Raw genomic sequence first — 18,165 nt, forward strand, 5'->3', positions numbered from 1 at the left:
TTGGAATGTCTTTTCTTTTTTTGAATGTCTTGTAGATCTTTTGCATGGAAGCGTGTAGACTGACTGTCCAATAGCTACAATATTATAGTTACACGGTGAAGGGAAATGCTATGGCTATCGTAGAACTATATAGCTAATCAATCATTACGCAACAGTGTACAAGTATACAAGTATAAATAAAATGTTTCAATAAACTAACACTCAGCATCATGTGATTTGAGTCATATGATTCCATGCACCCAAGCAGGGTTTCACCTCTTGATCACATGACTCCAAATAACCAATAAATAGCAAACAGCAAGACTCAACAAATACACATGGGGGAAATACTTGCTTCACACGTAGGCTTGCAAATTTACTTCAGAGCAATAATATGTTTTAACGCTGCTGCATTTAAATACATGGTAGGCACCCGCTACCACTGCCACGACTGAGAGCACTACCTGGGAGCATTTCATGTACTATATACTGAACGGAACTGGTAAGTGTTGCTAACATTGGACTCCACGTGAATGGACTGACTACCCACCTGCTCCTTCAGGGCTGAAACTGGCCAGACTGTCCCCCATTTTTTTCCTCTTTGGTCACTGCCTCTCACACGAGGTTTTCACTACATCGTGTCACCAAGGCTCGATGGACTGATTATCAGCTGAAAGAAAACATTGTGAATCTTACACATTGCGTACCTTGTATATTCTTGTAAATAGCACACACTGAATTATATCACATACAAACTTGAGCATTTAAACTTTGAATATTAACTCAACTATATTTAATGTATTTTCATTTTTTTTGTTGCATTAAATATTAGAGCTGTCAAAGTTAACGTTAATGACGCGTTAAAATAAGTTACATTTTTTGATGCGCGATTAACGTGCACTCCTCCTGTTTGACCCTCGGCCCCCACCGTAGTTTGATTGAAGCATGTAGCTCCGTAACAACAAGCTGGAACAAATATTGATGGGAAATGGAGAAAGAAAAGAGTATTTAGATTGGTAATGTTAGCTTCAAAGCCCTGGCAGATGGCTCTTGTACAAAACCAAAGTTATTTGTATCTACTGTGGCTGTGTTTGACTTATCACGGATTACATGGCCTGCCAGAGACTGGAGCAGTGCAGGTATTGTTTTTATTGTCATATAAAGTGCTACTTTGGCATAAGAGTGGCCCAACTAACCAGTGGTTTCCACATTTTTACATCTCTATGATGATTTTTGCTTTGAACTGCCAGGTAAATTGGAGTTCCAGCTGCTATTGACGGGCTGTCAATGTGATGACCGTGGCTGAAGTCCAGTGTTTTGCTAGCGTTAGCCATTTAACATCGAATTACCACAATGATGCACATTAGCACTCAAAGTCATTAAATCTTACCTTTATGCATTCCCACATAGTATCAGCATTCGGGAGCAAGTATGAGGTGAAAGAGAAAGGGGGGGAAATACATCCAAATACATCCATACAGCCCTCTTTGCATCGGAGAACGGTGCGTCGGTGCGTTCCATGACCGTCGAAAAAGTATTTTATTCTGGTCAACTTCTGCTCAAGTTTTATTGTGGAGTTTCCTGTGCTCTTATTTTGGCAACACGGTTCGTGATATCATTTCCCTTTTAATGCAAAGGGCTTCTTATGAGTGATGGGCACATCTTTTCCACGTGCGTTCATGACTAACAATGTAAGTCTCTTGACTAGTACAGAACTGTTACATTGTCGATTTCCACCGTTATGTGCTAACTTGCTTTTTGGTTGATATAATTCTCAGTAACTTAGTTTCATGTGTGTTTTCGTAACATGCTAACATCGTAACATGTTCTGTCAATAAGTTTAATTGCATTTTAAGCTCTTGGTCACGCACTGTTCACGCGTCATTGTGTTAGTGCAATTACTTAGTTTTACCGCTAGATGGCTGCAGAGACCACAACCCTATGAAATCTCTCTTGTGTTGTCCAATGCACAGGTTGGATTTTGTCTTGTATAGCAGATATTGCCATATATCGATAATTGTTAGTATGCCTCATCCAAAGCTGTATATTATATTTTATACATTTGTTGTATTTTACACCGCCTAATGCCATTCTTTGGATTTGTGCCCGCCATATCACACAGACACCCCCATACATGTGCATAGGAAGACTTTCCATGCCCATAATCAGTATGTGTGAAGGCTTAAGTCAGGCTAATTAATAAAAAAGATCAATATTTTGATTTTATTTTTATCCCTTAATGGATAACCTACAGTAGCATAGCAGCTAGCCTGTCTCTGGTGTCTTCAGTAGATAACAAAGCGGCACCTATAGGGCCTCATTTGTTAAGAGTCACTGGTTTACACAAGTGGCATCCTGTCATTTGTTACTGTATTTCCCCTGGAGGACAATTACTACAGTTGACAATTATTATTATTATTATGCTACAGAGGAGGTCGCAAATCAGACAAGAGACAAACCCTAAGATGTCATACAGAGGGTGGAGCTTCTTGGAATGTTTGCTGTGATGATGAACTTGAGTTCTTGCCTTGAAGCTGAAAGACATTTCACATTTTTACATTCCACGTTATTTAGTTCATATTTAGTTTATTTAGTTTGGGGGGGGGGGTGACTGACATTCCTGAGAATGAGCAAATAAAGAAACTTTTCAACATCCAGGAAGACCAAGGTGGAGGTCATCCTTGAATTCCGTAATACCATCAATCTTACCATGGTGGAAAACATGTAGTTTGTTTTGCTGCTCCTCTCTGTGTCTGTGTGTGTGTGTGTGTGGGGGGGGGGGGGGGGGGCAGAGAGAGAGAGAGAAAGATACCGACAGACTCTCGGCGCAGCAAAAAAATAGTTAATATATCAGCTCCATTTTCACCAATATCGTGAAATCATATCTGTGATATGTGACAATCACCATTAATTAATCAGCCCCCCCGACATATCAGCCGGGCTCTAGTAAGCATTAAAACTACGACATAGCATTACGGCCACATTGTAAAACAAAGTCGTCAATTTACCAGAAGAAACGTCACAAACTTATGAGGAAAAAAAGCTGTAATATGATATGAATAAAGTTGCGATTATATGAGAAATAAAGCGGTAAAATGTGGTGAATTTACCAGAATATACTCCTCCATTCACGAGAAAAAAAAGTTGTAATTTTACAAGAATGAAGTCATAAATTTACGAGAATAAAGCCGTAATATAACGAGTTATCGTGTCTGACGGAAAATGGAGCATAGCTCCTCAGGAAGGATGGAAACTTTCAGACAAGCTTTTATTTGTAACATGGCAGCAAAACACAGCAGTCGAGCACAAACAGATTAGCATGTCTAGCCCTTCTCGTTTCCTGCTTCCATACCCCGCCCCCTCCACATGGTCACAAAAGTCACAAAAGTCCCCACATAATTCCCCACACAAATCCAGGCTCAACTTCTTCATCCCTTTGGAATAAACTTTCTTGGGGAGTCTGAGGAGTGTGATCCAGCCTATGTTCACAGTAGAGGAAAAACCTTTAAGAACTCTACCCTGGTCCGACAAGTTCCTGTCAAAGCTAGTCTGATTCAAAGATGAAGCTTCTGAATCCGAGCGATATCCGCCAGCATTGGTCAGTCCGAGTCACCGTGCAAATATGCTGTGAAAACAAGCAGAACTATCAGGTGATCAGACCTCATTGGTCACATGTCAGCGGCAGAGGTGTGTTGTTCCTAATTGGTCCAGGACAGGCTGATGGGGGCAGGGCTTTCATCAGCAGATGTCGATCTGGAAGACCTGCGTCTGCTTCTCTTAGCAGGGCCACCACAACTCTGGGACAAAGTTCAAAAGAAAGATTTCAAGACAAGGACAACATGATGTTTCAAACTATTTTAGATAAATGTTCCATGCCGATGAATATGTTTTCAACCAATCAGAGTTGGTGAAGAATTTTGTCGTACCGGGCCACAGGTGACATTGTGACTGGCACACAGATGGAGCTTGCAGTGCAGGTAGATGCCATGACCTTGGCCGGAGAAGTGGAACATGTGGAAGGAGAAGTGGCTGGATATTCCCTTCCCATTGACCTGCACCTTCACCATCTCATCGGTGTTTGAACATCTGCTTACAAACAGAAGAGCAACTCATAACTTTTGATGCGGTTGGGATTCTATTGACGGAGATACTTCAGACCTTCATTCATTTTCTATGAGACTTGGACTTGAACTCCTATCAAAGGTTTTTGTTGGGCGATAAGGTTTACTGTAGATGCCAACAAGTACTGACAACTTGAAGTATGTTGGTGTACTGTAGCTATGGAGCAAACCCCTGACATAGTCCATCAACAGTCGAAAGAACTGGTTTGGGCCAACTTGTCTCACCCGTTAGTGATCATGTTGTATCTCAGAGCTCCAGCGGGCGACGACTTGGGCGTCGCCCAGCAGGAGTCAGTCACCAAGTCGACCAGGTTGTCAAACAGGCCGTAAACCGTCAGCTCCACAAAGACAATCTGGTTCATCTGGATTTCAGTGTCCGACTTTAGGGCGTGTCTGTGGTCAGCATCAGTGTAGGCTGTCATCTTGACGCTGTAGTTCCAAGACTCAGATACGATCTGCTGGTCCACAGAGCTGCAGAAGACACGTATACAAGACCATAAACATCAGATCCTATCAAATACTTTATGACGGCCTCAAAGCTTTTGAAGGACTCACTTGGCTCTGATCTTGAAGGCCATGCTCTGAATGGCAGGTTGGCCGCTGAAGCAGGAGAAGTCAAAAGTTTCAAACTGATCGTAACGATCAATGACTTTGCTGGTGACTCCTTCTGCGGTGAGGTTGTTCTTATAAACCACGTGGCTGTTGTTGGCCTGCCGGGTCAGGGAGATTCAAACCGCCTCATAAGTCAGCAACATTTCAGGAAACTAAGAAGGTGGCTTCATCCTGAGCGCCATCATTAATGGCAGGGATACACACCGTGACCTCAGCCCCACAGGCGCTGCTCTGGTTGAATCGGAAGGTCACCATGTGGTTCGTGTCTCTGTCACCTCTGCATGAGTCGTCATTGAGGTGTAAGTCAGAATAGTCGAGATCGATTTCCTCCAGGAGACAACCGAGCAGAGTGATTGAAGCAGAATTCGCACTGCAGACCACCGGTTGACCTGAACAAACCAAGGAAATGAAACATGCAACTTTATTGAATTTGTCATAAGACTGCGAACATTTAGGGCAGGACGTGTTTTGGTTCCACAGTGGGGTCATGACGTGACCATGCTGTTCTTACCACTCATTGTTCTTACCTAAAGAGTTGTTGGATCTGTAGTCAGAAACAAAAATGGCCCGACAGAAGCATCTGATGTCACCACTGAGGCCTTCAGCACAGAACTCGTGATCCGCACAGAGGGTGTCATTGCAGAAGGCCCGAGTGGTCGCTGGAAAGATTAAGTACTAAGACGTTCTACCTCATATTTCCATCTGTGTATTTTAACATCCGATCAATAGTAGCCACTACTCAAAAGTGACTTCATTTGGAGAACTTGTGACAAGTGATTGACAGATGGTCTTACAACAATTGGCCGTTGCCCTCCAACCATCCACAGCTTGGTTCTCCAGACTGCAGGCTTTGGTGTAGGCCTCTAGAAACTGGCACATAAGACCATCCACATCGGGGTATTGGCACAGAGTGTTGTTGCAGGCGGCGATGAAGGGCTCTGGATCGACGTAAGCATGGCAGCCGGCAAAGTGCCATCCTCTCAGAAGTTCACAGCTGTTGCGTTAGATGGAAGGATCAAGTCAGAGGGACGACCGGAGGACTGGACACCACCCCAAGACCGGCTTTCAGTCGTGTCTCTGCTCACCGTTCATTGACTGTGGTGCAGTTGATGCTGCTGTCAACAGTGTCGTTGAACCGCGTCTCACAACTAGCGGGAGACAAATAGCAGTAATTCTGGAGTGTTTCCCAGGTCTGTTCTCTGTAAAGACGGGTTCATACCTAAAAGAACTGAACTCCAAGTCCTTTGTGTCAATCAAAGACTGGCTGAGGTTTCCACATAAACCCTGGAACTTCCTGTCAGCTGATCAACGATAGTCAGAGGAGAGATTGTTAATTTGCATGTGACGACTGTTGCTTGATCATCAAGAGTCGGCAAGACCTTTCAACATCCATGAATGTGTGGTGTGGATGTGAACCGTGTATCCATCAAAGAAGACCAAAGTGGAGGAGTTGGAGTGGGACACATTGGCGGTCACTCCAGTTTCATCCTTCAGAAAGTCCACACCGTGATGCTCCTCAGGTGAATCGCCGAGGTTCAGCTGCGTGTTGTTGGCCTGACAAGTGGTAATCAACATGCTTCGCTTATGGTCTCGAGTTTGGAGACTTTAGAGGAAGTCCATCTATCCATCCATCCATCCATTCAACCGTCCGACCAACCATCCATCCATCCATTCAACCATCCCAACATCCATCCAACCATCCATGCATGCATCCATCCATCCATTCAACCAACCATCCATCCAACCATCCATCCATCCATTCAACCATCCAACCAACCATCCATCCATCCATCCATTCAACCAACCATCCATCCAACCATCCATGCATCCATCCATCCATTCAACCATCCAAACAAACATGCATCCATCCAACCATCCATGCATCCATCCATCCATTCAACCAACCATCCATCCATCCATTCCACCATCCATGCATCCATCCATCCATCCATTCAATCAACCATCTATCCATTCCACCATCCAACCAGCCATCCATGCATCCATCCATCCATCCATTCAACCATCCATGCATCCATCCATCCATTCAACCATCCAACCAACCATCCATCCAACCATCCATCCATCACCAGTCTTGTTGGGGGCATATCAACTAAAGTGTCCATCAGAAGCTCACCTGAACCCTCCCACCCTGTCCCAGGTGGACGTCAACATCTGGATCATCCAGATGGATGATGACACGGTCCAAAAACATCACATCTTTACGACGTCGTTCCTGAAAGACGCCCACCAGCCGGACGCTTGACTCTGACAACAAAGTGTAGGCACATCGATCCTCCACTGAGGTAGTGTTGCCATGGTGATCAATGATGGTGGACGCAGTCACGGTACATATGGCAGTATTCACACACCTAACGGAGGTGAAAGATGAAGTTGCTATTACCAATAAGGACACCATCCCATTTTATTACCATGGCTGGTCTCAGAACAGTAAAAGTGAGCGACAGTAGAAAAGAGGTGAGGTATTTACAGGTCGTTTTGTTGAGGAACGGTTTGAAGGACGGCTCTTTCACTGCAGTTTATGAAGGTGCCATTCGCGTCACAAGTTACGCTGCCAGGTTGATTTAAGACACCTGCAAAACACAAATGACTAAATGATTGTCATCCCTTTTGGCTCTGATGCAGGGCCATAAGAATGACTTGGGTTCTGTTTATGGTTGGTTGGATGGATGGATGGATGGATGGATGGATGGATGGATGGATGGATGGATGGTTGGTTGGTTGGTTGGTTGGTTGGTTGGATGGATGTATGGTTGGATGGATGGTTGGATAGATGGATGGATGGATGGATGGTTGGTTGGATGGATGGATGAATGGTTGGATGGATGGGTGGATGGACGGTTGGATGGATGAATGTATGGTTGGATGGATGTATGGTTGGATGGATGGATGGATGGTTGGTTGGTTGGTTGGTTGGATGGATGTATGGTGGGTTGGTTGGATGGATGGTTGGATGGATGGATGGTTGGATAGATGGATGGTTGGTTGGATGGATGGATGGTTGGATAGATGGATGGTTGGTTGGTTGGTTGGATGGTTGGATGGATGGTTGGTTGGATAGATGGATGAATGGTTGGATGGATGGACGGTTGGATGGATGAATGTATGGTTGGTTGGATGGACGGTTGGATGGATGGATGCATGGATGGATGGATGTTGGATGGATGGATGGATGGATGTATGGTTGGTTGGATGGATGGTTGTATGGATGGATGAATGGTTGGATGGATGGTTGGATGGACGGTTGGATGGATGAATGTATGGTTGGTTGGATAGATGGTTGGATGGATGGATGGATGGATGGTTGGATGGATGGTTGGTTGGATGGTTGGATAGATGGATGAATGGTTGGATGGATGGTTGGTTGGACGGTTGGATGGATGGTTGGATGGATGGATGGATGTATGGATGGATGTATGGATGGATGGTCGGTTGGATGGAATATCAATAAGAACCATTGCACAACCAACCGGGGGAGGGGCGGTCTTTTGTATTTGTGGTAGGGACCCCAGGAAGATGAGTTCACTTACCCGAGTGTCTGCAGCTGCTCACGTCCTGGTAGCTGTACCCGAGTCCAGTGAGGTTCCAGTGGTCCACTTCCTCGCCATTGACCAGCACGGTGACGTTCTCACCCTACACAGGAACGACATGAAACGGGTGGATCCTGTCGCTCACAGATCCTCGCACATGCACAACCATTTGGAGTCTTATCGCACACTCGGGACCGTTTGGTTTAATTTGGACAATGAAAAGGAAGTGATGATCACCTGGTTTAGTGTTTCTGGCATCAAAAACAGCACGGCTTGCTGCTTCTCAAAATACCGGAATGAGAAATTAATCTGAAAATAAAACCCAGAGGTATCTGAGTGAGACTGGAACGGGTCTACAAGAGGGGTGTGTGTGCTGTACTCACAAGGTTGGTGTTGCTGTCGTTTCGTAGCCTCAGTATTACACGACATTGGGATGTCCCGAGGAGTTGAGTCATGTTCTGGTGAAAGTTTGACTTGGTGAGCGGCCCGTGCTGGCGAATCTTGAACCCTCCCTTATTGGCTTGTTGATGACGTACGACAAAACAGTCGTTGTTGTCGGTGGAGTCGTACGGCCCTTTAAAGCAAACGGCACCTGTGCCATCCTTGATTTTTACCTGTTGACGCCAAGCATGAATACTGTATGTACTGTATATTTATCTACACGGGTCGACTTCTGGTCTGCTATGGCTGGATTTATATGAAGTGGATTATTTCCTATGAAAAACTTCATGTGTCCTGTGTTCAGGCATTTGGACTTGAACCAAAACTCAACCGACAACGCCGTTGTTAGAACCAAACATGTAGCTTTACACAGGGAAAGATTTCAAACAAGCCCTTATGACTTCACCCGGGGTCAAGGCCCGGGGGTCAAGGCTTTGGGTGGCAGAATGAGAAGTTTGACTTACATACATGGTGTTGTAAAGTTGTCCATAGAAGTTAATAGGACAGGAAGTGATGTTTTTTACTCTGACGAACGCAGCAGACGCCCCTGCACGCAGACACACGGGAAGAAACGAGCATGGTGTCAAGTGAGCAGCGATAGAGTCTCCAGCTTCTACGAATACAAACGATAGGAAGCACTTGGAGGCTTCTGATTGGTGGCTGCTGTTCAACTACGCCATTATGACAAGATGGCCTTCATCAACTGAACCCCCCATGAGCGGCACTTTGGTGTCCATCATGTTGTGTCAACTGGGTTGGTCATCTATTTTTAACACTAACGGCTTGACCTCAGCTCTGTTGTGTTTTGGTTGGATGGATGGATGGATGGATGGATGGTTAAATGGATGGATGGTTGGATGGTTGAATGGATGGATGGATGGTTGGATGGTTGAATGGACGGATGGTTGAATGGATGGTTGGATGGATGGATGGTTGAATGGATGGTTGAATGGATGGATGGTTGGATGGATGGTCGAATGGATGGTTGAATTGATGGATGGATGGATGGTTGAATGGATGGATGGTTGAATGGATGGTTGGATGGTTGAATGGATGGTTGGATGGTTGAATTGATGGATGGATGGATGGATGGTTGGATGGTTGAATGTATGGATGGATGTTTGAATTGTTGAATGGATGGATGGATGTTTGGATGGTTGAATTGATGGATGGTTAGATGGGTGGTTGGATGGATGGATGGATGGTTGGATGGTTGAATGGATGATGGTTGGTTGGATGGTGAATGGATGGATGGTTGGATGGTGAATGGATGGATGGTTGAATGGCTGGATGGTTTATTGGATAGTTGGATGAATGGTTGGATGGATGTATGGATGGTTGGATGGTTTGAGGTGACTGTTGCTAATAACATTTGCCATAACTTATTTTTAGCCTTATTAAATTCCAGAAATAACTCATGGCAAAACAGGAAGGTGGTGTCACTGTCACACTATGTGTTCAATGAAGGTAAAATGTAAACTTAAATGTTCATTTGTCATTTCCATTCCTAATTTATTTGTTTTTTGAATTAACTTCTACATATAAAACTATAATTATAAAACTAGGAATAAAAATGGGTTCTGTGGGAACATTTTTGGCTTTCCGGAATGGACTGTTGTGGGAAATTGATTTGGTTAGTACACAATGTGGAACTGAGTCATGACGTAGGTGTTCTTGCCTGGAAGCAAACAGACTCCAGCTGCAAAAACCAGAAGGGGGAGCATGTTTGTGTCAGCTGACCAAGACCTGCAAGACATTTGACATGATTGACATTTTTACAACAAAAAGGTGTGGGTGTCCACAGGCCAGACGTTCTTACATCCAAAAATGTGTCATTTTTAAACAGCTTGGAGTTGGAAACTATGCAGAAACGTAAGCAGGCCGCCCCCCCCAGGCTGAACCATAGATCCATCTTCTGCAAACTCTCACTAGACTCATCATTGTACACTCAATCATTCTTCATAAAGCAGCAGGCCTGTGAGCTTCGACGGGATGATGAAGCTTCTCACCTTGTATCAGGATCTGTATCAGTATTGCTCTTTCAGTCACTACATAAACTTCATGGACTTATGTACGTACGTGTATATACGTAAGAGGAGAAACAACAACTGGTAAAACAAGATCTTTGTCTTCTGGCTCAACTTTCTGAAATATTTTGTCCAAGATGCCTCCCCGGTGAGGTGCATATTCATTCTGCAATAACACAACTTCAATAAAAAAAACATTTTCTGTAATGTTTCAAATCGATGCTACAAAAAATATAAGATTTTTCCTCATAATATTAAGAATTTATTCTCATAAAATTGTTCAATTTGCCAACTCTGGTAATTATGACTTTATTACAATAATATTTTGACTGTTTTCCTAGCATTACAACTCAACCTAATGTTTCAAAAATCACAACTGTATTCATTATTAATTATTATTATTTTGAAAATAAAATAATGCAATTTGGTAATAGCAGTAAATAAAAACACGCATGAGCAAATAAAAATGGACGGGGTGGACATTGAAAAGGTGAAGGAAAAAAAACATTTCTGGGGATCATAATAGATAAAAAAAAAAAAGAGCCGGAAACCTCATACCAAATATGCAGTATTCAGCAGTAAATGTCAAGTATTACTTCAATACTGAATAAAACTACATTTATCCTTTTTAGCTGCGAATGTTGCATTTATGTGGAATCAAAGTACGGAACGGATTGAGTAAGGAACATTTTATATCCCAAGATGAGAACATTCAGGAAGCAATACAAACAGAACCATTACCGTTTGTTTGTTTATTATTTAAAAAAAATTAAAATATTTTTTAAATAATTAAATTAATAATTTAATATTTTTAAAACTATTTCTTTAATATTTTGACTAATTTTCTGACTTATTTTCTCTCATAATATTACATAGTTATTCTCATAAAATTAATTTTTATATTTTATTTAATTTCCTGGGTGTTTTTTTTTTTCAATTTTTGCAGTTTTTTTATGTTTTCTTGTATATTTTTACAATGTGCCACAAGCCAATTAAAAACAAAACAACACACAGTTTGGCCACAGTTTGGACACCCCTGACTTAAACCAACCACCAGTAGCAACAAGATGATTGGAGTAGATGTGAGATATTATAAAAGTCCAATTACCTTCTCTCAGGTGGACCTCCTTGTCAGCAAGTACAGATCTTCTCTTGCCTCGACTTCACTTGTCGCCCGTTTGCTTGCCTTCCAGCTGCATTGTTTACATTCCTAATTATTTCTCCATTCGGCGTAACTTTCATCCTCTCCGACGCTAAGTATGTGTGCCGATGCATTCCACAGCACTTGCTTTATGCAAATTCATTCCATTCCATTGACATCTTCCAACTGATAAAGTCCGAGAATACGGAGCATGTCGTGTCTTATATCGATTTTGGGGCAGACAAAATGTTGCCCATCCTTAAGAATATAAAAACAGGTAAAAAGTATCGGGACGAACCTACTACGCCTATAAGGCCTTTGTATTGTTGTTATTGTTACGCCAAAGAAGTACTTAGCCTCAGGCCACTACCGAATAGTAATGATACGTATTGGCGGTGGCGTAATTTAAGGCTAGGTGAGGCGTTCCTTTCTGTGTTGCTATGTGCAACGCACCCAGCAAATAAGCCTTTTAGAAGCCTATAGAACCCCTATAGTACCAGGCAATTTTTTTTTTCAGTGGCGGAAACAGGCTTCCATAATGATGGAACCTACCACAAGAAAGATTATACACCTGTCTTTCATAAATAAATAAAAAAATCAGCGGTCGAACATAAGCGTTCAAGGCAGACCTTCCTGATCAATGGCTTTCTAGGAGGAATAGGTGTGTTCCATTATGTGCATTAATGAGCTGCCTTTATATATATACATATATATATAATTTTTTTAAATATAATTTAATATAATTTTAATAAATTTTTAAATATTTTTTATATAATTTTTAAATATTTAAAAATATATATATATTTTTTTTTATTATGTATTTGTAACGTACAGAAAACGTCTCCCATAAGTATTAAGGATGCTGAGCCAAACTCCCATTAAAGTGCAGTTGCGTTGAGGTTGTTCTACTTCAGTCTGCTGCCATCTAGCGACCAAGATGTGCATATACGCGGTGGACGTAGCGACGTAAAGGGACGCTGTCGTGACGTCATCACGCCATGCGGACGCACTTGGACTGTGGACCTGGTGTGGACTGTCCCAAATTAGCGTTCTGTGGTTTAAAACACGCAAACGTCCAAAATCCTCCGTTTTATCAAGGTACGTCCGTGGAGTTAAAGTAGAAAGTGTTGACGTGCTTGACTATAAACCACCGAGTGACGTTGGGCGGGTTCTTTTTGGTTGAGATATGCTAACTTTGGTATGTTCACCGATGTAGCACAAGCTAAGCGACACTCTGGTCAGAAATGTGGTAATTAGAAACGTTTTTGTTGTTATAAAGTAATAACTCATGTTTACTGGAGATACTTAGCAGTAGCAACGATCTGTGGACCAATCTCCGTGATTCGGCATGCATATAACTTTGATATTTCAGCTGGGAAGTTATTTAATTGAATGTAGTCTTAGCTAGCCTGTAATGTTTTGCTATTGAAATAACATAGTTTATAAGTATAGTCATCTCTTGAATGTAATTGATGGCGTGTTTGATGCCCTGCAGATGGCGGTCACCCAGGTGTCCTCTAACAAGTGTGCCGGAGGCTTCCAGAAGGTCTTTGAACATGACAGGTGATGCCAGTGTCTCTGATATGAGGGTGGACCTTGCATGCTGACATGATGCTTCCCCCACTCCCACTCCCACTGCAGCACCGAGCTCAAGTGCAAGATGAAATTTGCCGTCTTCCTGCCCCCCAAAGCCGAAACACAAAAATGTCCCGTCATGTACTGGCTCTCAGGTGGCAGCGCTTCCTTCCGACGCCATTCTTGTAAGGGGTGTGTTGATTTGACTGTTTGTCCAATATGGCGTCCCTGCAGGTTTGACCTGCACCGAGCAGAACTTCATCACCAAGGCGGGAAGTCAGCTGGCGGCGGCGGAGAACGGCATCATCATCGTCGCTCCAGACACCAGCCCACGTATGAACAAAACACGGATGCTGTGTTTTAATTTGGGGGGGGGGGGGGGGGGGGCAGGAAGCAAAAAAAGACAGGAAGACATTTTGAATTTGGGATGACCTATAAAAAAAAAATTGACATGGTTCAGGTTTTGTTACCTTCCATGACGGATGGTATTCCGTGTGTCCCGCTGCAGGCGGCTGCAACATCGAGGGCGAGGACGACAGCTGGGATTTCGGCACCGGCGCCGGTTTCTACGTGGATGCCACCCAGGAACCCTGGAAGAACAACTACCGCATGTACTCCTACGTCACCCAGGAGGTACCACACAGACTCTCAGGTCTTGGAAGTCCACCTCCATTTTCGGAATCTTTTTTTCTCTTCTCAGTTGCCCAAACTGATCAATGCCAACTTCCCGACTGATCCCGACAGGATATCCATCAGCGGCCACTCCATGGGCGGCCACGGGGCGCTCATCTGTGCCCTGAAGAACCCTGGGAAATACAAGGTAGGTCATGAGGGGGTGCCCGAATCGACACACTTCCGTCCTCTGGTGAATTGTCTGACCCGGGAATTTGGGTGGGAACTTTGTGTACCCGTGTCTTCTGCAGGCGGTGTCAGCCTTTGCCCCCATCTGCAACCCCATGCAGTGCCCCTGGGGGCAGAAAGCCTTCGCGGGGTACCTGGGTCCCGACCGTGCCACATGGGAGGTAAGAGTCCGCTTCTCGTTAGCGTGGTCGAACTTCCCGAAATCAACCATCTCCTTCCCGTGGCGTTCCTTCAGGCATACGACGCCACCGTCCTGGCGGCGGCATACTCGGGCCCTCAGCTGGACATCCTCATCGATCAGGGCCGTGACGACCAGTTCGGGTCGGCCGGCCAGCTGCTGCCTGACAACCTGATTGCCGCCTGCTCCGAGAAGAAGATCCCCGTCGTCTTCAGGCTGCAGAAGGTCAGTCCGACTACAAATGAAGTCCTCCGTTCCACGAGACCACCTTCACGGTCTGCTTCCTCCTGCAGGGCTACGACCACAGCTACTTCTTCATCTACTCCTTCATCAACGACCACATCAAGCATCACGCCAAGTTCCTCAACGCTTGAGTCGGCCACGCATTTCTGTAACGGTCATGTGACCTTATTTTCACAATAAAAGGTCGTGTTTCACCGCTTCATGTTTGTGTGGATCAAAGTGACAAGAACTTCCACGCTAAAGAGTTTTACTTGCGTTTCCTTTGTACAAGCACCACAGCAGTTAAGGCCACCTTAAAGGGAAGGCCACCTTAAAGGGACTTTTCATGCTTTGACACAAAACATCCTCTGTTCAAATACATTTGCTCCCAAATACAAAAAAAAAAACACTTCTGGTCAACATATTTACACTAATTCAAATAAATCTGGTTTTCATCACATCAAGAATTTATAAATACAAATTTAAAGTGCACATCGTGTTTATTGCTGAAGCTAAAAGAGGAGCCGTGTCTTACATGGAAGATTTATGGCACTTTCAATAAGTGCACTCACTGTCTTCATAAGTGCACAAGACTTTATGCACTCATCGGAAATGATGACGATATTTAACTCAAAAGATGGCGCCCTTAAGGGTGTGTATCAATTTGCACACGTATAGCGTCAAAATTCACAGAAAGTAAGTACACATAGTACACGATATACGGATTTAAGTGTACCAAAGTACACCTTTTGAGACGCAGCCAAAGTACAGAAGTGATCCAATTGAGACGCGCACGACTATCCCTTCTTTGTTTCCTCAACGTCACCCCTGCAGGTGAAAAGCCACGTTGATGTCCAATGAAAAATTTTGTGATGTTATTTGTTCTTGAAATAAGAATTAAAAACACAGGGGACATACTTTTTTTTTTTTTTTTTTTTTACAGTGGACAGTGACCAGCAACACTAGTGAACATTTAGGGGGGGAATAAAAATTGCAGTTTGAATTTTTAGCTTTGGATATTAAACTGCTTATTGTTCATCTGCATTCTTTTAAAAGACAGGAAGTAAAATGCTGCGACGCTACTGCATTGTTTGCTCTCCCCCACCGATAAAATGTGTTCAAAAGTTAAAACAAAAAAACATAATAACAAACAGGGCATGGCTTGCAATGCTATAACGTTAGCATACCCCGTACCTAACCAAGGCGGACAGCACCTTTAAAGGCAAATTTGAGGGGGAATTTTGCCCATCGTCAGTCAGATGCATTCATAATAACATTACATTATTTTGCTGTATTTTGGTCATTTTAAGACCCATTTTATGACCGGAATTTCCATCCTGGAACGACCGCTACTCCTAGCGTTAGCAAGTGTGTGGTGAAGCTAGGCTAGTAGCTAGCCGGTGCGGTCATTACGCTTGTAAAGTAGTTATTTGGCATAACAATGTTAATAATAATAATGTTTCTGACGGTGGGTTAATATGCCCATCACATTATATGTCAACGACTCATTGTTGATAGTTTTTGGAGTTTATTTCTCCAGGTTTACGTGCATTCTTACTGCCTCTTTTTTTTAACTTTTTGTATATTTAGAACACACAGAAAAGAGAAATACATACTGTATGTGTTCATGTCTCGAAAGGATTATGAATGACGGGCAAAATTAAAAAAAAGCGAAGAGCAAAAAAAATTAAAAAAATAAATCTAAAGCTGCGATTTGTCGTCTTTACCAGCAGAGGTCGCCATAATTTACTTGCTGTCTCTTAGAATACAAAGAAGCCAATTGTACTTAACTTACCGTAGAAGACATACATAAAACTACTAATTATATCAAAAACGTGTACTACTTTAGGTGTAAAAGCATTCCTTATATGAAAATAACAACTTGTCACTATTTTGTGCTTAGTTAGTATTGTGAGAAATACATCACATCAGCTGAATTGTAGTATTTAACACCCAATTAGAGCATTACAATGAATGAATGGCTTTAAAGTAGCTTTTGTGAAAACAAGGCTGCCATTTTGGGGATGTTATATGCTGGGGTAGTCACACAGCTGCTTGACATGATAACCACTCCAGAATGTTTCTCAACTGTCACTCATTTCAAGTGTTATGGTGCCCATATGGGTTCAAAGCGCTGGAACGTAAAATGTCTAATACACTAACACAATGTTGGCTGTATAATAAAGTACAAAAATCAACAATGAAATAAAAAATATATACTACACTTTTAGGTTACCTGTTTAAGAAAAGAGCAAACAAATTCAAATTTTCTAATGCTGCGATTTGTCTTCCTGACCGGCAGAGGCCGCCATAATCGTCCCTTTAAATCAGGGGTGTCCAAACTTTTTATTCTTTCTTCTCGTAATTATGACTTAAAATACCATAATATTTTGACATTATTCCCATGAAATTATAACTTTTTCCTCCATTTTTCTTATTACAATTGAATTTTTATTTTGTTTTTTTTTTGTCTCACAGCTAGGAGACCCAAGTTCAATTCCACCCTCGGCCATCTCTGCGTGGAGTTTGCATGTTCTCCCCGAGCATGCGTGGGTTTTCTCTGGGTACTCCGGTTTCCTCCCACATTCCAAAAACATGCTAGGTTAATTGGTCACTCCAAATCGTCCATAGGTATGAGTGTGAATGGTTGTTTGTCTATATGTGCCCTGTGATTGGCTGGCCACCAGTCCAGGGTGTAACACTGCCTCTCGCCCGAAGACAGCTGGGATAGGCTCCAGCACACCCGCGACCCTCGTGAGGATAAGCGGTAGAAAATGAATGAATGAATGAACTTCAAATTTATGCTACGATGCATCCATCGTTATCCTCAATTGGGGTATGCTGGAGCCTATCCCAGTTCACTTTGGTACACCCTGGTACCCGGAGAAAACCCACGCATGCACGGGGAGAATATGCAAACTCCACACAGAGATGCCCAAGCGTAGATGGGACCAAAGGAAAACCTCAAATGTGCCACGGGCCACACTTTGGACACCCCTGCTTTAACAACATAAAAGAGCAAGGACTCAGAGGACGTGACGGAAGGAAATTGAACTGACAGGGAATCCATTGTCTCCACAAACAATGGATTCCCGCCATGATTTGGCACATAATAAAAAACATAAAAAAAGTGCATACAGTATAAACGTATACTGTATAAAAAGTTCACTGGCAGTGCAGGAAACCAATTAAGCATCTGAAAAAAAAAATGTTACAACTTTTGGAAAACACACACTGGCTCAGCGACTCCACAGAAACAACAATTTTATAAAACACACCATGGTCACAAAAATATATTAGCAGAGAAAAATACTTTTGGAATATTTCATCAAGCATGTACACAACCGCAAAGACTCCTCCGGCGCCGGCGTGTTCTAATAAATAGATCTGCCTTAGAATACAAATGGCGGCTAAAGGTGGTTTGCACGTTTGCCAAACATACAAAAATGGTTCTTTTGTA

The 18,165-nt window shown here is 43.0% G+C and overlaps 2 protein-coding genes across 3 annotated transcripts; one reads left to right on the forward strand and one right to left on the reverse strand.

Annotated features, from left to right (window-relative positions):
• Nucleotides 1–3,396: 3,396 nt before the first annotated feature.
• LOC131135920 (pancreatic secretory granule membrane major glycoprotein GP2-like) lies at nucleotides 3,397–9,132 on the reverse strand. The gene is made up of 15 exons (XM_078795150.1): nucleotides 8,644–9,132; nucleotides 8,498–8,569; nucleotides 8,261–8,363; nucleotides 7,201–7,303; nucleotides 6,847–7,081; nucleotides 6,092–6,266; nucleotides 5,932–6,013; nucleotides 5,798–5,860; nucleotides 5,507–5,706; nucleotides 5,240–5,371; nucleotides 4,917–5,101; nucleotides 4,656–4,810; nucleotides 4,326–4,571; nucleotides 3,906–4,065; nucleotides 3,397–3,776 (listed from the first exon to the last, which is right to left on the reverse strand). The coding sequence occupies exons 1-15, from the start codon at nucleotides 8,713–8,715 to the stop codon at nucleotides 3,678–3,680; spliced, it is 2,082 nt and encodes a 693-aa protein (XP_078651276.1). The 5' UTR covers nucleotides 8,716–9,132; the 3' UTR covers nucleotides 3,397–3,677.
• A 3,700-nt stretch (nucleotides 9,133–12,832) lies between these two features.
• On the forward strand, nucleotides 12,833–14,920 carry esd (esterase D/formylglutathione hydrolase). 2 transcript variants are annotated; one of them, XM_058082024.2, is made up of 9 exons: nucleotides 12,833–12,967; nucleotides 13,365–13,432; nucleotides 13,511–13,599; nucleotides 13,679–13,777; nucleotides 13,953–14,077; nucleotides 14,145–14,264; nucleotides 14,368–14,466; nucleotides 14,541–14,708; nucleotides 14,777–14,920. In XM_058082024.2, the coding sequence occupies exons 2-9, from the start codon at nucleotides 13,365–13,367 to the stop codon at nucleotides 14,855–14,857; spliced, it is 849 nt and encodes a 282-aa protein (XP_057938007.2). In that variant the 5' UTR covers nucleotides 12,833–12,967; the 3' UTR covers nucleotides 14,858–14,920. The 2 variants fall into 2 exon arrangements, with proteins under 2 accessions (XP_057938007.2, XP_057938006.2); XM_058082023.2 differs by lacking the exon at nucleotides 12,833–12,967 and adding an exon at nucleotides 13,044–13,067.
• The last annotated feature ends 3,245 nt before the right edge of the window (nucleotides 14,921–18,165 follow it).

The sequence above is a fragment of the Doryrhamphus excisus genome, linkage group LG12, assembly GCF_037039965.1.
Source record: "Doryrhamphus excisus strain RoL-2023G ecotype Guam linkage group LG12, RoL_Dexc_Guam_v1.1, whole genome shotgun sequence".
Classification (NCBI taxonomy): Eukaryota; Metazoa; Chordata; class Actinopteri; order Syngnathiformes; family Syngnathidae; genus Doryrhamphus; species Doryrhamphus excisus.